The sequence below is a fragment of the Leuciscus leuciscus genome (genome assembly GCF_965113295.1).
Source record: "Leuciscus leuciscus genome assembly, chromosome: 4".
NCBI lineage: Eukaryota > Metazoa > Chordata > Actinopteri > Cypriniformes > Leuciscidae > Leuciscus > Leuciscus leuciscus.
Window position 1 is genome coordinate 34,204,829 of NC_138728.1, and position 18,727 is coordinate 34,223,555.

At 42.7% G+C, this 18,727-nt stretch overlaps 2 protein-coding genes across 2 annotated transcripts in view; one reads left to right on the top strand and one right to left on the bottom strand.

Annotated features, from left to right (window-relative positions):
• Positions 1 to 2,182: 2,182 nt before the first annotated feature.
• The window catches only part of LOC309497419 (uncharacterized protein), a 64,186-nt gene continuing 47,641 nt past the window's right edge, over positions 2,183 to 18,727 (bottom strand). The window contains exon 2 of the mRNA XM_082167702.1: positions 2,183 to 3,079. The gene's annotated coding sequence lies outside the window, so the exon portion shown is untranslated. The remainder of the gene's footprint in view (positions 3,080 to 18,727) is intronic.
• Positions 12,506 to 15,730, top strand: LOC309497388 (uncharacterized protein). The gene is made up of 2 exons (XM_082167653.1): positions 12,506 to 13,850; positions 14,463 to 15,730. The coding sequence occupies exons 1-2, from the start codon at positions 12,788 to 12,790 to the stop codon at positions 14,504 to 14,506; spliced, it is 1,107 nt and encodes a 368-aa protein (XP_082023779.1). The 5' UTR covers positions 12,506 to 12,787; the 3' UTR covers positions 14,507 to 15,730.

The following is an 18,727-nucleotide window of genomic DNA, read 5'->3' on the forward strand; positions in this document are numbered from 1 at the left end:
GTGACCCACACAACAACAACAACCCACGAGTGTGTTTTGAGTTGTACATGAGCCCTTACGTGCTGTCCTCTACAGCTGGTGACCTCGGGATATGTATCAATCTTGATCACCCTTCTGTCCACACTGTTTAACAAGTCCACTGCTTCCTGTAGATTCTGTGGAATGCAAGGAACCAGGAAGGTGCTGGAACCACTCTGGGTGAAGAAGTCAACAGTCTTCTCTCCAGATGTGCCCTGACCACAAAGTATTTGGCCAAGTCAGGTTTGTAATCATCTTTGCCCCTTGCCTAGCTTGCCAATGTACACATTAACATTTTACAATTTATTGTGATTTTCTATTGTTCTTTACAGTAAGAACTGATATGCTTACTGTCCAGGCTATTGGGTGGAATCAGCGGAAGGAGAATGGCACGTTGCCTTGTCTTCCAGATTCAAAAAGGTTCATACATTGAAAAAGGATGACCTATTGTAAAAAGTTAAATTTGAACTTAAAGTCCACCCAAAATTCATCACACTGTTACCCCTCATGTAGACATTGTAGGGGTGCAGGACCTCAGCTATGTATTTGTAGTTTGTTAGAGAATTTACAGACCAAGATTCAGAATTATAATAAATTAAAGATTTTTTTACTTAACCTGTTAACCTGCAACCCCACTTTTGAAAAATCCCCAGAAATGACATACCCAAACTGAAACAGATACAGTTCATGATCCCTTTGCACTAAAAGCACAAGTATGATCTCATTTGAAAGCTGACACCTGGCAGTTTATTGTAAATGTAGATTATTGTAATTATTGTCATAATGAAGAAAATTGTTATAAAAAGTTTAGTAAAGTTATTAGAAATTTATTTTTATGAAACATCCTCATGAAAATAAAATTGAAGTTGGCACTGTAGCAATCTAGAAATGCACTGCAGCTAAAGCCACATGTCTAAACATTTTATATTTAACCCTCTGAGGTCTGAGGGGTTTTTGGTGTCCTTGAGATGTTCTGACATGCCCTGACATTTGTGCTTTTTTCAGTTGCTTATAAACATATTAATGGCAAAGGTATAATTACACTCTATTTAGCACAAACAGGGCTACCATAATATGTGAGCAACAAGAATGTACATGTCTGCATTTTTGAGAGAATAATGTTTATGCGTGGTTATTGAAAAAACTAAAAACTAAAGTTTCTGAAATAAGGCCATAAAACACATACTAAATATGTGCCAATAAGACTTTTGTCTAATAGATGTCATTGCCTAGTGTTTTTTCTTCAAAATGATGTGAAAATCATCCTGCCCTTATCATTCACATAACACAATACATTGATTTGAATTTTGCAAAGCACTTTCTGTTTGGAAAGGCAATATGCGGAGTGGGCGTCAACGATCATGCATATTTAGTGGTTCACACCTTAGGAGACAATGGGGCCTGCATACTTAATTAGCCATTCATTCAGGTGAGTCACTGAGCCACAAGAATGCAAGAGCAACAGTTGGAAGCATCTCAATTCTTTTTTATTTTTCCACATATTGTGCTTGCAATTTGGCCTATAATATCCAAGGAAAACATGTCTAGTAATTGTGCAGTTAATTCTCATACTGTATTTTCAGTTTTGGAATATTTATCCTCTCCCCAAATTTGTCACTAATAAAACACAATAAAAATTATTTAAAGAAAAGGCTTATATTTACCTTTTAATAGTTTGTTTACATCTACCTTGTAAATATATTTTTTTTATTAAAAAGGTTACAATTACAACAACAATTCAAGTGTAATCTTTCTTTGTAAAAACTAAAGTATACATTTTATCATACATATTTCAAAGTTAAGGATTTGATTGATTATTTGATTACTTTATTTTTGACAAAACATACTATATTTAACATGAGCAAATATTGGCAAACAAAAGCTTATTTGAGTTGGCAGATATTTTACAGTAAAAATGTATAATCTATCCAAAACTAATCAACGAAATGTTGTCTTTCATATGTCTGTAACATAGGTCTTTCATTTTTATTATAAGAAACATAAATGTTAATTTGCAGTTTAATACGTTGCTTATACAAATAAGTCGATTTTTACTCAGTATAGCAATACAGTTTGCTAAAACCGAAACATTCATTCACAAACAGAAACGCCTGACTGTAACGTTGTTTTTATGAAATATTAGGGCATATAAATGTTAATTTTCAGTTTAATACGTTGCTTATACAAATAGCCTACATTTTATTTCAACATATTTCTGTCGATTTTTACTCCGCTCAGTATAGCAATACAGTTTGCTAAAACATCATCATTCATTCACACAGAGACGCAATTTAAATTTAAACTGTCTTTTTACGAGCTGTGATAAACAGCGGGCATCTCTGCGGCTGCCGTTCATTCATTCACAGAAACGCGATTAACTTGAGAAGGAAAAAAAACTTACTACATATTCGGATCCTCTCTCCTGCAATACCCGCACTCTGAGGTAGATTTTCCGTTATTATTATTCCTCACAGCGCTGCCAGATGGTGTAAACACGTAGGCTACAATGATATGATTAAACTTGTGTTTCCTCGAGCTGATATGGGGGGCGTTCACAGGTTTGCCTCAGTAATTTGCGTTTGAATAGCGCGCGCTCTCCGTGGGCGGAGTCACATTACCTTTGAATGAGCTCTAATGAGCTCGACTGGAATCGCTCTCTTTTAACACAGATTTCACAAGATGAGAATATTTTTTTTTTATATAAATTACCTCATTTTAAAGAAGAGAATTCAAGCTTCATGCCTGTGTGACTGTATGCCTGTTTGACTCAGTATTCGCTGAGTTATTGTTCATTTTCGGACGCGTTTCAGAATGGTCTTCACTGACAGAGAGAAGGCAGAACTCGCATCACGTTTATTTTTCTTTATTTGGCAAAAAGCACAACAGTTTGTTTTTATTGTGAGTATACACAAAAATAATACACATTTAACAGAATCGATTGATGTATGAAACTTGCTTGTAATATCAAAGTCAACAGAGCAAAATTAATTTCTTTTGAACTGAACTGAAAAAAATCCAGCAAAACGCGCGGGCGCGTTTGTCGACCTCAGAGGGTTAAAATCTGAAGAATATAAGTCTAAAACTCTGTATTTAGTTAAATGCTTTTCAAGGTCATGTCATATGACGTTTATTTTGATTAGACTCTAAAATGCTACTGATGTTTAGTCATCATCTATTCAGTCTTTTGTCTCTATTGTTTTGTGGTGCAAACGAGCCCCATTCAGTCTCAGTCTCCCCATGTACACATTCACACCTCTCCAGCCTGGTTATGGCTCTAAATATGCATTTCTTTTGTCTGCATTATAGTTACTAACGACTGGCTATTCACAGGCTATTCATAGGGTTTCAATCCTTAATTTCTTTTATCAAAGTTCTCAAATTGTTTCTCAAATGCCCTTCTTGAATAAAGAAACATTTCAGTAAGCATTCCTATTTAGAAAAAAATCATAAAAGAATAACAGTTAGGTGGCAGGTGCACCCAGGGCTAGCTAGCATGTTAGGGTTAGCACACCATCAATACACGACAATTTATGAGATGAACATTTACATTTAGTCATTTAGCAGACACTTATCCAAAGCGACTTACAAATTAGGACTAAATTAAGCGAGTCATCATGAAGAGGCAAAAACAATGCAAGAAGTGCTCAAAATACGAAGTTCAGGCATTATTCAGAGTAGCATAAGCCTGATAAGTGAGGTTTTAAAGGGAAGGGGAAGTTTTTTTGTTTGTTTTTGTTTTATGCAGTTAAGTGCTCACGGAAGAGATGGGTTTTCAGCTGTCTTTTGAATGTTGTCAGGGATTCTGCATTCCGGATGAGGGTGGGGAGAGCGTTCCACCAGCATGGAACTGTGAATGAGAATGTTCTGGAAAGTGATTTTGTGGCTTTCTGTGATGGAACCACAAGACGTCGCTCTTTGACCGATCGTAGGCTTCTGGTAGGGATGTAGACTCGTAGGAGTGAGTGAAAGTAGGAGGGAGCTGAGCCTGTGATAGATCTGTAAGCAAGCGTCAATGCCTTGAACTTGGTGCGAGCAGCGAGATGAACAGAGGAGTGACGTGGGCCCTCTTGGGCTCGTTGAAGACAAGACGAGCTGCAGCGTTCTGGATCATCTGTAGAGGTTTGGTTGCACATGATGGAAGTCCAGCCAGAAGAGCATTGCAGTAGTCAAGCCTAGAGATGACCACGGCCTGGACGAGAAGTTGTGTTGCATGCTCAGTAAGGAAAGGCCTGATCTTCCTGATGTTGTGCAGTGCAAACCTGCATGATCGAGCTGTCTTTGAAATGTGATCTGTGAAGGTCAGCTGGTCATCAAACGTTACTCCAAGATTTCTGTATCATTTCTGTATTTTCTTTGATATATTGATCTCTCCTGCCATTGAAGCTAGATCTGTGTCTGTCAAGAAGAGATGCTTAACCCTCTGGGGACCAAGCTGTTTTTGGGGCCCTTGAGATGTTCTGACATGCTCTGACATTTGTGCTTTTTTCAGTTATTTATAAACATGTTAATGGCAAAGGTGTAAATTCACTCTATATAGCACAAACAGGGCTACCATAATATGCGAGCAACATGTATGTAGATGTTTGTATTTTTAAGAGAATAATGTTTATGCGTGGTTATTTAAAAAAATAAAAATGAAAGTTGCTGAAATAAGACTACAAAACTCATACAAAATATGTGCCCACAAGACTTTTGACTAATGGATGTTGTCCCTTTCAGTTCTAGCTTCAAAATTATGTGAAAATAGTCTTGCTTTATCGTTCACAAAAAAAAATACATTGATTTAAATGGTGTAAAACAGGTTTTGCTTGGAAAGCCAATATGCGAGGGGGAGGAGTAGTTTACACCTTAGTCCCACCCACTCTGCATAATGACTCTGCATAATTAGCCATTCATTCAGGTGTGACACTGACTGAGCCACAATACAAGGACAAAATATATATTTTGAAGAAGACTTATATTGACCATTTAAGATTTTGCTTACATCTATCTTGTAAATATGTTTTGCTATTTTATTAAAAAGGTTACAATTACAACAATAATTACAATTTCAGCAATATTTCTGCAAAAAAGTACTCTTTCTTTGTAAAAAAAAAAAAAAAAGATTATAGGCCTACATTTTATCATATGTATTCATTAGTTTGAATATAGCCAACATTGGAACATCTTAGTCTATGACTTTATTTTTGACAAAATAGTATTTTATATTTATGAGCAGAAAAGCTTATTTGATGTGACAGTATATTCTACAGTAAAAACTGTACCCAAATCTAGTCAACAAAATGTTGTCTTTCATACTTCGCCTGACTGTAACGCAGTAACTGTAACTGTAAAAGCAGTTTATTCTTTCACACACAGACGCGCGATTCATATTTAGGCTAAACACTCTTTACAAATATGTACCCTTCATTCATCTCACAGAAAACGCGATTCATATTATAGAAACGCGATTCATCTTTTTGTTTACATAAGCCTACAACGTTATTCCATAACGTTATTCCACATTAACACTTGAGAAAGGATAACTTAGCCTACCTCACTCCTCAGCGGGATCTGCTCCTCATATCAGCACGGAAAATTTTCTCCATAAGGTAGGCTATATTATGCCTCTTTGTTTACAGCTGATGTGGGGGCGTTTCACAGACTGAAATGGTTCTCAGAATTTGCGTTTGAATAGCACGCGCTCTCCGAGGCGTGGTCAAATTACTTTTGAATGGCTCGTAATGAGCTCGACTGGAGTCGCTCTCTTTTTATACAGATTACAGAAGCTGATAATATTTGTTTTTTATATAAATTACTTCTTTTAAAAGCTGCGATCTCAAGCTTTATGCCCGTGGGTCTGTTTGCCTGTTTGACTGAATTTTCGCGGAGTTATAGATAATTTTCGAACGCGTTTCAAATGGGAGTTTACTGACAGAGAGAAGGCAGAAATAGCATCATGTTAGTTTTTCTTTATTTGTCAAAAAGCAAAACACTTTATTTGTATTGTGAGTATACAGAAAAAAAATAGAAACTGAACAGGATCGATTGATGTATTACACGAAAATGAAAGATCAAAATTAACAGAGCATTTTGTGTTTATTTTTCATTGCTAAAAAAAAAAACGAGCAAAACGCGTGGGCGCGTTTTTGGTCCCCAGAGGGTTAAATGAGAACACTAGTGTACTATTTATGAAGGCTATATCCTTAACACCAAGCATATCTGCCGACTCTGTTGATTTTCTCCTTGATTCTTTTAACTCAAAAGTTAAAAGTGCAATTGATGATATTGCTCCTGTGAAAGTCAGGAGGAAGAGTGGCAGACAAAAAGCACCTTGGAGAAACTCAACAGCAGTGCAAAATATGAAAAGACAATGCAGAAAAGCAGAGCGCATGTGGCGGAAGACAAAACTTGTAGTCTATTATAACATCTACAAAGACAGCCTTCATGCTTTCAATATGGAACTAGGCAAAGCTAGACAGACTTTCTTCTCAAATATTATAAACAGCAATTTAAACAACACACGCACTCTTTTTGCTACTGTAGAGAGACTAACAAACCCCCCAAGCCAGATTCCCAGTGAAATGCTCTCAAACAGTAAGTGCAGTGAGTTTGCTTCTTTCTTCTCTGACAAAATCAATAATATCAGAAAGGTGATCAGCACATCCTTGAGTTGTGCTGGGGTCAGACAGATCAGACCACCTGAGAAAGTAGTAACTTTATCTGATTTCAAAAAAATTGATGGCAAAATTTTGGTAGAAACCGTACAGCACCTTAAAACATCAACATGCGCCCTTGACACACTTCCCACATCTTTTTTCAAAAGTGTGTTAAACAGTTTAGAAGCAGATCTTCTAGAAGTGGTAAATGCCTCACTTCTCTCTGGGAGTTTTCCAAACTCCCTGAAAACTGCAGTTGTCAAGCCCCTCCTGAAAAAGAGCAATCTGGATAAGACCATATTAAGCAACTATAGACCGATCTCGAATCTTCCTTTCATAGGCAAGATCATTGAAAAAGTTGTCTTCAATCAGCTGAACAAATTCTTATGCTCGAATGGATACTTTGACAATTTTCAATCTGGTTTCCGACCGCACCACAGCACAGAGACAGCGCTCATAAAGATAATAAACGATATTCGCTTAAATACTGATTCAGGCAAATTATCAGTGCTGGTACTACTTGACCTCAGTGCTGCATTTGACACTGTCGATCATAACATACTTCTTGACAGGCTGGAAAACTGGGTGGGGCTTTCTGGGATAGTCCTAAAATGGTTCAGGTCATACTTAGATGGGAGAGGTTATTATGTGAGTATAGGAGACCATAAGTCTGAGTGGACATCCATGACATGCGGAGTCCCTCAAGGCTCAATTCTTGCGCCACTCCTATTCAACCTGTATATGCTCCCAATGAGCCAAATAATGAGAAAGAACCAAATTGCTTACCACAGCTATGCTGACGACACACAGCTGTACTTAGCCCAATCGCCCAATGATTACAGCCCCATTGACTCCTTGTGCCGATGCATTGACGAAGTCAACAGTTGGATGTGTCAAAACTTTCTTCAATTAAACAAAGACAAAACTGAAGTCATTGCATTTGGAAATAAAGATGAAGTTCTCAAGATGAACACATACCTTCACTCTAGGGGTCAAACAACTAAAAATCAAATCAGGAATCTTGGTGTGACACTAGAGTCAGACCTTAGTTTCAGTAGTCATGTCAAAGCAATAACTAAATCAGCATACTATCATCTAAAAAATATTGCAAGAATTAGATGCTTTGTTTCCAGACAAGACTTAGAGAAACTTGTGCATGCTTTCATCACCAGCAGGGTGGATTATTGTAATGGACTCCTCACTGGCCTTCCCAAAAAGACCATAAGACAGTTGCAGCTCATACAGAACGCTGCCGCTAGGATTCTGAGCAGAACCAGAAAATATGAACATATCACACCAGTCCTCAGGTCTTTACACTGGCTCCCAGTTAGATTTAGGATTGATTTCAAAGTTTTATTACTGGTATATAAATCATTCAATGGCCTAGGACCTCAATACATTACAGATATGCTCACTGAATATAAACCCAACAGATCACTCAGATCATTAGGATCATATCAGCTAGAAATACCAAGGGTTCACTCTAAGCATGGTGAGTCTGCTTTTAGCTATTATGCCAGCCGCAGCTGGAACCAGCTTCCAGAAGAGATCAGATGTGCTCCTACAGTGGTCACATTCAAATCCAGACTCAAAACACATCTGTTTAGCTATGCATTTACTGAATGAGCATTGTGCCGCTGTTCGTCCGACTGTACTGTACTGTACTGTATTTCATTATATTTTTCTAAACTGTTTTAATTATTCTTATTTCTTTTTATTATTTAAATTTCTTCTTTCTTTTTATTATTTTAATTTCTTCTATGTAAAGCACTTTGAATTGCCATTGTGTATGAAATGTGCTATATAAATAAACTTGCCTTGCCTTGCCTTGCCTTGCCAATATCCTGACCTTCCGGGATATTTCCCAATGTCTCCTCGAAATTATCCCTAATCTCCTTATTAAGTCTCACTGCCTCCGGAGTATACGGAAAAATGGCCGGAACTAGAACTTTGCCCGCTCCCGAGGGCCTGGGCTCTGGGTTCGCCTGCAACCGACAATGTTCTTTATAAATCCCTCTAAGCCGCGATCTAGAGTAACCTCTTGCCCGAAGCGCACCAAACAACGTGCGGCTAGCTTCCTGAAAGTCATCCTCTCTTGAACAAATCCTCCTAAATCTAAGGAGCTGGGATAACACTATACCTCTAAATGTATGTCTCGGATGAAAACTCTGATGATGCAACAGGGCATGGGTATCTGTTTCTTTAAAGAACATCTTAAAATCCAACTGACCCGTAGAAGGAAAGTCTGGTCCCTTATATACCGTTGTATCCAGGAACTCAATAGCCTGTTCGTTAACCACCGCTTGTACCTTAATCGAGGCATGATGCGCATTTAATACTCCTAAAAAAGTTTCAAAGTCTTGTTGACTATGACTCCACACCCCCCAGACATCATCCAAAAACCGTAAGTATGATAAGGGAGTCTTTTCACACTTGGGAAAGACAGTCTCTTCCCATTGGGCCATGTAAATATTTGCATATGCTGGTGCAAACCTCTTCCCCATAGCTGTCCCCTTAATCTGTCGGTAAAATTCCCCCTCGAACTCAAAATCATTACAGGTCAAACTCAATTCCAGGAGTTCTAGGATCGCTTCATCTGGTCTAGAGGCATCAGGATACCGTGAAAAACAGTCCCGTACTGCCTTCAGCCCAAAAGGGGTCTCAATGTTAGTGTAAAGACTCTCTACATCCAATGAAAACAAAATTGCCCCTGGTGGCACTCTGACTCTTCACTTTATCCAAAAAGTCATAAGTGTCCCTGATATAACTAGAATGTCTAGTACATAAGGGATTCAAGTAAAAATCAATAAATTCCGCAATCCTGTGACTCTCACTTCCACAATCCGACACTATCGGACGACCCGGAGGCATAAAGGGATTGAGCCATTTCTCCTTAGGCTTGTGAACCTTCGGCAATAAATAAAACCGCCTGGGCCTAGGTGCCACTTCTCCCCGTAGGTAATTTGCCTGTCGTTTGCAAATAAAACCTGTCCTCTCTAAGGCCTCCACTACTCCTTCAATGCGAGGCACTGATTCCAAAAAAATGGGAGCCTTTAACTTACGATAAAATGAACTGTCCGTCAACTGTCTCTGTCCTTCCTGCACATAACGTCCTCTATCCATAATGACCACTGCACTCCCCTTGTCTGCCGGTTTAATAACAATATCACGCCTGGAGATCAACTCCTCTAGAGCTCTGACCTCTTCCGGGGGCAGATTCTGTCTCGGAGCTTGTGCTCCCGATAAGACTATCTGGACCCCCTCTACATTCTTGTCAAAAAAGTCCCATATTTCCCCTGGTAACTGCTGGGGCCGGGGCACCCAGCCCGATTTCTCACAAAAAGGCAGAATTTGGACCCCTGTCTCCTCCCTAGGGCCAAAAAACACCGCTCTCTGTACTTTGGCATGAAATTGACCCAAGTCCGCCAGAAGAGACCCCCTATCCACCTTCTTCATTAAATGGGAAGGGATAAAAGACAAACCCCTGTCCAATAGTCTAAACTGTGCCGATGTCAATTGAAAACACTGAGAAAAGTTAATTACCGAATGCCCTCTTTTATTTAGTGAATATTTCAAAATCTTTGAATTTTCCGGGACTTTCAACTTAAACTTTGGGCCCTGGCGGAACGGCCCCCTTACATGTTTAAATTTCGCAGCCAATGACGAAGAACTGCTCTCGCCGTCGATGGCGTCCAATGCAGCCTGTCCTGCCCCACCTTAAACTCCTCTTCTGGGAGCAAAGGAATACTGTATCCCAGCTGGAATATCTTCTTATTGAGAGCCCCCAGATTCGCCTTCTGGTTTGCTGGCAAACACTGATCAAAATTAATCAGAGGGACATACATTTTTGCCCCTGGAAAGGTGACTTTGGCTGCTTCCACCATTTTCTCCAACGTCTTCCCCAGGACTACTAGGTTGCTGTTCCCCCGATCATTTAGGCCAAATGCCAGGACTACATGCTCAGTGCCCCCGACCGTCTTGGTCCTGTGCTTGACAATATTGTAACCGTCCACTAATGTGGCCCCCGGGAAGCTATGGACCTCTACCTCCCATGCCTCCGTCCTTGGCAGGCGACTTAAATTTGAGGCCCCCACGAACAAGATTGGGTTTACTGGGGCCAATGACCAATCCCTGGCCTTTTCCCTGCCCTCGTGATTCACATGAATGCTCCACCGCGGAGCCTCTACTCTCGGGGGTCCAGAGGGCTTCTCTTTATCCCCCACCTCTGCCTCTTCCTGAGGAGCTGCTGGCCCTGCCTGATCCTCCGATCCCTCTCCCGAGAGGAGCCAGTCCAGGGCCCCTTCTTCCACTTCAATCACCTGAGGGCTCCCTTCTTTCTCTGACTCTTGCTCCCGAGGCTTTTGCCACGGCGTCAGGGCCGGCAGGGTCGCCACTGCCTTCCTTGAACTGGGGACCCAGCCCTTCTTGGCTTTCGGGTGCTTCTCCCCCAAAGGGATCTCTGCCTCTACTGTGGGTGCTGCTGGGGATGCCGCCCTCCGAGGTTGGTCCACCTCCATGGGGACCGTTTCAACCCCTTCCTCCTGCTGTCCCTGTTCCCTTTCCTGCGGGGGCTCGGGCCTGGCTTCGGCGCCGGCGTCCGCACTTGTCCCCTCTACTGCCTCTCCCTCAGGCCTCCTTCGGGACATGAGGACTTTCACCACCCTCCAGGCCCGCTGGACTGTCTGCTCCTTCATCCTCCTATACCTCCTTTGTGTCCACTTTACTGCCACCTGCCAAGCCTCTTTCCAGTCTACTCCAGGACTCCCCATTACCCCCCTGCTTGCCCTCCGCAGGGCCCCTTGGTAATGCTCTTCTAGAATAGCCAGGCCGTTCTGCAACCACTTATTGGCGTTATCTTGAAGCCTGCATTCTGTCCTTGCTGACTGGAAGGCCGGCTGGACCTTCTTGGCCTGGTCTGCCAATCTCGCCAGTCTACCGGGTGGGGTGGGCCCTCGCGGCCGTCCCGGCCGTCCTCCACCTCCACAGTGTAGTGGAATAATTTCAAAAAATGAATGGAGGGCTCGGACCAGGCCTCTAAATTCTGGATCCCCCGACGCCCTTCTCTCTTTATCCCCAACTTGTCTTCTTCCTTCATTTCTTCCTCCCCTACCTCTCGCCTCGTTACCAACATTCCTTCTTCTCCTCCACCTCCTTTCCCCCTCTGGTTCATTCCTTCTCCGAGTACTTGTCCATCCTCTCGCCTCACTTCTTCCACTCCTCTCCCTCCTTTCGTCCACCTGCCTCCTTCCCACTTCTCCTCTTCCACTCCTTCTCTCATCCCGATACCTCCTTCTCATCTCTTCTCTTCCGCTCCTCTCATCCCGAAACCTCCTTCCGACCTCCTCTCTTCCACTCCTCTCACCCAAATCTCTTCCTCTGCTCCTTCTGTCATTCCACCTCCTTCCTCTTCCTCTTCCTCTCTCCATGCTTTTTGATTTCCTCTATCCTAAGGAAATAAAATGTGTGTAATTACACATCTGGTTCTTCACTCTACATACATATGTAGCGACAAGCATACTAGAGGCACAGCAAGAACGCGCAAGTGTTTTTGCCAGAATACTCGGTTCACCAGCGACAAGCATACTAGGACCAGCGACAAGCATACTAGAGGCACAGCAAGAACGCGCAAGTGTTTTTGCCAGAATACTCGGTTCACCCTGTTATTTCATTGTTGTATTTTAGTCAAGGTAAGCCTATCTTCGATCCTCTTGTTATTTTGTATTTTTAACTTCACATAATTCTGTATTTTAGAGACGCGTTGGCACAATTAACAACAGCCGCGAGTGAAAATTAAAATTATTGTTACATTTGCACTTAAGCCTTTGCTCCTAGCAGTTTGTAATTGCCACATTTTCGCGTTATTTACACTTAATTGCCCGACCGAAACAGCTGTACTCACTCAAGCGGTGAAAGCATTATCCGTATATCTGTGTAATTTGCGCGCTGTCGCGGAAGCGTCAGCGGAAGCGTTCAGCTCTCGTGTTCAGCCTCCTCGTGTGAAGACCGACTCGGGAAAAGACCAGCGACTCTACCTGCGCGACTCCACCGAGCAAGGACACCAGAAAGGCACTTAAGTATCTCCTCTTCCCTTTCTCTTCCCTCTACTTACCTTATTGTTCACCTTAATCAACATGTGCTTTCAATACATTCCTGTTATCTCTCGGCACCGCCCTTTCATCACGCGCAATAGGCAGCGCAATACTGCCAATCTGCGTCCCATCCTCACATCCTCACATACTCCTCTCTCTCTTTCCGTGGGTCTATGGAATTGTCAGTCAGCAGTCAATAAAGCTGACTTCATTCCAGCCTTTTCATCTCATTCTACTCTTAGTATCTTGGGGCTGACTGAGACCTGGATTCGTCCAGAAGACTCAGCAACCCCTGCTGCTCTCTCTAGCAATTTCTCCTTCTCCCACTCCCCTCGCCAGTCTGGGAGAGGTGGGGGTACAGGGCTTCTCGTTTCTAACAATTGCAAATACTCCACGCTCTCTTCTCTATGCAACAACAACTCATTTGAATATCATGCTATTACACTTACAACTCCCATTAAAATCCATATTGTAGTCATTTATCGCCCCCCAGGTCAGCTGGGTAACTTTGTAGATGAGCTGGATGTGCTGCTGTCCACTTTCCCTGAGGACGGCACCCCACTTCTAGTCTTCGGTGACTTCAACATTCATCTCGAAAAGCCACATGCAACAGACTTCACCTCTCTCCTAGCCTCTTTCGATCTCAAACGACTCATCACCACAGCTACTCACAAATCAGGCAACCAACTGGACCTGGTTTACACACGCAACTGCACCACAGAAAACATCCTGGTGACACCTCTCCACGTTTCAGATCATTTCCTCATTACTTTCAGTCTACAACTCTCTACCCCTGCACCACCACCCCCACCACCAGTCACTTTCAGACGAAACCTGCGCTCACTTTCCCCCTCCCATCTCTCCTCTGCCGTGTCATCCTCTCTTCCCCCACCCTCACAATTCTCATCTCTGGATGTGAATACCGCAACGGACACCTTATGCTCCACTCTAATCTCTTCTCTAGACATTATCTGCCCTCTCTCCTCCAGGCCAGCACGCGCTACTCCCTCTAACCCCTGGTTATCTGAGGTTCTTCGGGAACACCGGACCGAACTCAGGGCAGCGGAGAGGAAATGGCACAAATCAAAAGACGCATCTGACCTGAGTATGTATCAATCTCTCCTCTCCTCCTTTTCTGTTGATGTTCATGCTGCAAAATCTTCATACTTCCACAACAAGATCAACAGCTCCTCCAACACACGATTACTCTTCAAGACATTCAACTCTCTCCTCTGTCCACCTGCACCACCTCCCGCCTCCTCCTTAACTGCTAACGATTTTGCGACCTTCTTCACCAACAAAACAACAGCTATCAGCAGTCAGTTCTCAGCTCCACACACAGGAACCCAGACCGACCCCTTCCACAGCCAATACCCCTCTGTCCTCCTTTTCTTCGCTAACCGAGGAAGTATCTACACTTCTCCTCTCCAGTCACCCTACCACCTGCCCGCTTGACCCCATCCCCTCACACCTTTTACAAGCCATCTCTCCCACACTTCTACCATCACTCACACACATCATCAACTCATCCCTCCACACTGGCACCTTCCCTACAGCATTCAAGCAGGCTCGGGTTACTCCATTGCTCAAAAAACCAACGCTAAACACATCATTTGTAGAGAATTACAGACCTATCTCTCTCCTACCATTCATTGCGAAGACACTTGAAAGAGCTGTCTTCAACCAACTAACATCCTTCTTGTCTCTAAACAACCAGCTGGATGTCAACCAATCTGGCTTCAAGAAAGGACATTCAACTGAGACTGCATTACTGTCAGTCACAGAAGCCCAACGGATCGCAAAAGCTGCTTCCAAATCTTCAGTCCTCATTCTCCTGGATCTGTCTGCTGCCTTCGACACGGTGAATCATCAGATCCTTCTGTCCACCCTCTCATCACTGGGCATCACAGGAACTTCACTCCACTGGTTTGAGTCCTATCTCACAGGTAGGTCCTTCAAGGTCGCATGGAGAGGTGAGGTATCCAGAGCACATCAGCTGACCACAGGGGTTCCCCAGGGTTCAGTTCTTGGTCCCCTCCTCTTCTCCATCTACACCACATCACTGGGACACATCATACAGGCACACGGTTTTTCCTACCACTGCTATGCTGATGACACACAGCTCTTCCTCTCCTTTCAACCAGATGATCCCACAGTAGCTGCACGGGTCTCAAGCTGTCTGGCGGACATCTCCACATGGATGAAGGAACATCACCTGCAGCTCAACCTGGCAAAGACTGAGCTTCTCGTCCTCCCTGCCAATCCATCTCTACAGCACGACTTCACCATCCAGCTAGAGTCATCATTAATCACCCCATCAAGATCGGTCAGAAATCTTGGAGTAACGTTTGATGACCAGCTGACCTTCACAGATCACATTTCAAAGACAGCTCGATCATGCAGGTTTGCACTGCACAACATCAGGAAGATCAGGCCTTTCCTAACTGAGCATGCAACACAACTTATCGTCCAGGCCCTGGTCATCTCTAGGCTTGACTACTGCAATGCCCTTCTGGCTGGACTCCCAGCATGTGTGACCAAACCCCTACAGATGATCCAGAATGCTGCAGCTCGTCTTGTCTTCAACGAGCCCAAGAGGGCCCACGTCACTCCTCTGTTCATCTCTCTGCACTGGCTACCTCTAGCTGCTCGCATCAAGTTCAAGGCACTGACGCTTGCTTACAGAACTATCACAGGCTCAGCTCCCTCCTACTTTCACTCACTCCTACGAGTCTACATCCCTACCAGACACCTACGATCGGTCAACGAGCGACGTCTCGTGGTTCCATCACAGAAAGCCACAAAATCACTTTCCAGAACATTCTCATTCACAGTTCCATGCTGGTGGAACGCTCTCCCCACCCTCATCCGGAATGCAGAATCCCTGACAACATTCAAAAAACAGCTGAAAACCAATCTCTTCCGTGAGCACTTAACCTTATAGAAAAAAAAAAATTAAAAAAAAAATTAAAAAAATAATTCCTTTCCCTTCGAAACACCACTTATCAGGCTTATGCTACTCTGAATAATACCTGAACTTCGTATTTTGAGCACTTCCTGCGTTGTTGTTGCTCTTGCCTCTTTATGATGACTCGCTGAATTTAGTCCTAATTTCTAAGTCGCCTTGGATAAAGGCGTCTGCTAAATGACTAAATGTAAATGTACATATACACTACTGGGTCAAAAACCCGTGTCCCCAATATCCACCAACTGGATACGCCCCGGTATGTCATGTCCGATGGCTCTGGCTAGGTTAGGTTTTTTGAGGATATTACAACAGCCCATCCCCCCCCTGGTTTTTCAAAGGGGTTCCGGGACTGAGGAAAAGCACTGGCCGACGCTTGTCTGACTACCTGTCGGGCTCAACTTCGGGACTATCATGAGAGATCCCTGCCTCCCCTGTGGGTATCCAATCACCATGCTTTTTGTGATTCTACCATTGGACCAAGTATGGACCCCATTACACTTGGACAAGGGTCCCACTCGGTCCCATAGTTTCTATCCGACTCAAATTGGGAAGCCTACTCTGGGTCTTACTATGAGTCACTATGGGTAATAGAGCAAAAATTGATGGACGCTACCTCAGAATAAAAAATAAAAAAAACTCTGTATACTAACCACGGAACTCCTTTGGTTAGGGCACAACCATAGTCATAGGTATAGGCCTCAATCTAGACAAGGCAAAACTGAACTCTATCCACATGAATCCACTTATGGTCAAGTTTAAAGCCTCCCTTGGTACAAATCTCCTAATCCCTCAAATTCGTGTGAGAGACAACGTGCACTTGGCCTCCTGAAAACTCTCTTCCCGTGAACAAATTCTCCTGAACCTCAAAAGCTGAGATAATACTATACCTCTAAACGTGTGTCTTGGGTGGTAGATCCGATAGTGTAAAAGAGCGTGAGTATCTGTCTCTTTGAAGAACATTTTGAAATCCAACTGTCCCGTAGAAAGAAACTCAGGCCCCTTGTATACTATTGTATCAAGGAACTCTATGGCCTGCTCATTTATGACGGCTTTCACCTTAATCGAGGCGTGATGTGTCGACTGCGGTCCCACACTCCCCAGACATCGTCTAGAAACCGAAAATAGGACAAAGGGACCTCCTCGCATTTGGGAAAGACAGTCTCCTCCCACTGGGCCATGTATATATTCGCGTAAGCTGGCGCAAACCTTTTTCCCATAGCCGTCCCTTTAATCTGTAAGTAGAAATCACCTTCGAACTCAAAATCATTACGAGTCAGACTTAACTCCAATAGTTCCAAAATTGCCTCATCCGGTCGAGAGGCATCGGGAAACCTGGCAAAACAATCTCGTACTGCCCTCAATCCCAAAGGAGTCTCAATGTTGGAATACAGACTTTCTACGTCTAGTGAAAACAAAAGCGCGTCCGGCGGCACTCTCAGACTCTTGACCTTCTCCAAAAAGTCATACGTGTCCCTAATATAACTAAAATGCTTCGTGGATAAGGGATTAAGATAGAAGTCAATGAACTCTGCCACCCTATGACTCTCACTCCCACTATCCGAGACAATCGGGCGACCTGGAGGCATGAAGGGGTTAGACCATTTATCCCGAGGCTTGTGGACCTTAGGAAGCAAATAAAACCGCCTGGGCCTAGGCCTCACTTCCCCCAACAAATAATTGGCCTGTTGCTTGCAAATAAAACCTGTCCTCAGTAAAGTGTTCACTATTCTCTCAATGCGGGGGACCGACTCCATAAAAATGGGAGCCTCTATCTTGGAATAAAAGGACTCGTCCGTTAATTGTCTGAGCCCTTCCTGCACATAGCGTGCCCTATCCATAATCACCACCGCACTTCCCTTATCTGCAAGTTTAACCCTCTGAGGTCTGAGGTGTTTTTGGGGCCCTGGAGGTGTTCTGACATGCTCTGACATTTGTTTTTTTTTTCAGTTATTTATAAACATGTTAATGGCAAAAGTGTAAATTCACTCTATATAACACAAACAGGGCTAGCATAATATCTGATCAACATGCTTGTAAATCTTTGTATTTTTAAGAGAATAATGTTTATGCGTGGTTATTTAAAAAAAATTTCAGCAACTTTCTTTTTTTAAGAACACAAAACACATTCTAAATATGTGCCCACAAGACTCTTGACTAATATATGTTGTCGTTTCTAGTTCTGGCTTCAAAATGATGTGAAATTCATCCTGCCTGATCGTTCTCTTAAAACAATACATTGATTTAAACATTGTAAAACAGTTTTTTTTGTCAGAAGAGGTTTATGCGTGGGAGGGGTAATCGCTCATCAATATTAATGAGATTCAGACCAGGGGTGTGACATAGACACTCCCCCAATGACTAATGGGCCATCAAGAGAGGCAGCCTGAACAAAGAGGAGATTCAAAGGTTTTGTTTTTCACTGTTTTATTGTAATTCCTCTATGAGGAGGAACTAAATGTTTTAAACTCAGCTGTGGTCCAGGTTCCCGTGCAGGCAGGAATCTCAGAGTCTGTGGAACCATATCAATGTCAGTCTCTGTTTTCCATGACAGAGTAGACTGCTTGTTGCTTGTCTGAATGTTTGTCTTGGCCCTCTTTGCAACAGGTGTCTGATGATCACCATCACCTTTATAGCTGTAAAACAAACAAACAACTGTGAGCATGTTTATTACACAAAATATAACAACTGCATTTCAATCATTATAAGTAACATTGGCCAGATGCAAAGCCATACAGACACATAATGTTTGTATGGACTATGTAAAACCAGAATATGTAAACAGAATTATACTAATATCTGAAAGAAAGGGAATAAGTGTACTTACTTTTCAGTTGTTCTCAAAACTGAACGACACCTGTCGCGTGCCCTCCCAGTGCGAGTTGCAGGTGAGGGTGAGAGTGATGCTACCACATTCCTATAAAAATAATAATATTAATATTAATAAAGGTTGAACAAAGTACTATGCCAGCACATGCATAACTGATGGACAGTCAGCATTTTGGTAAAACAACAAA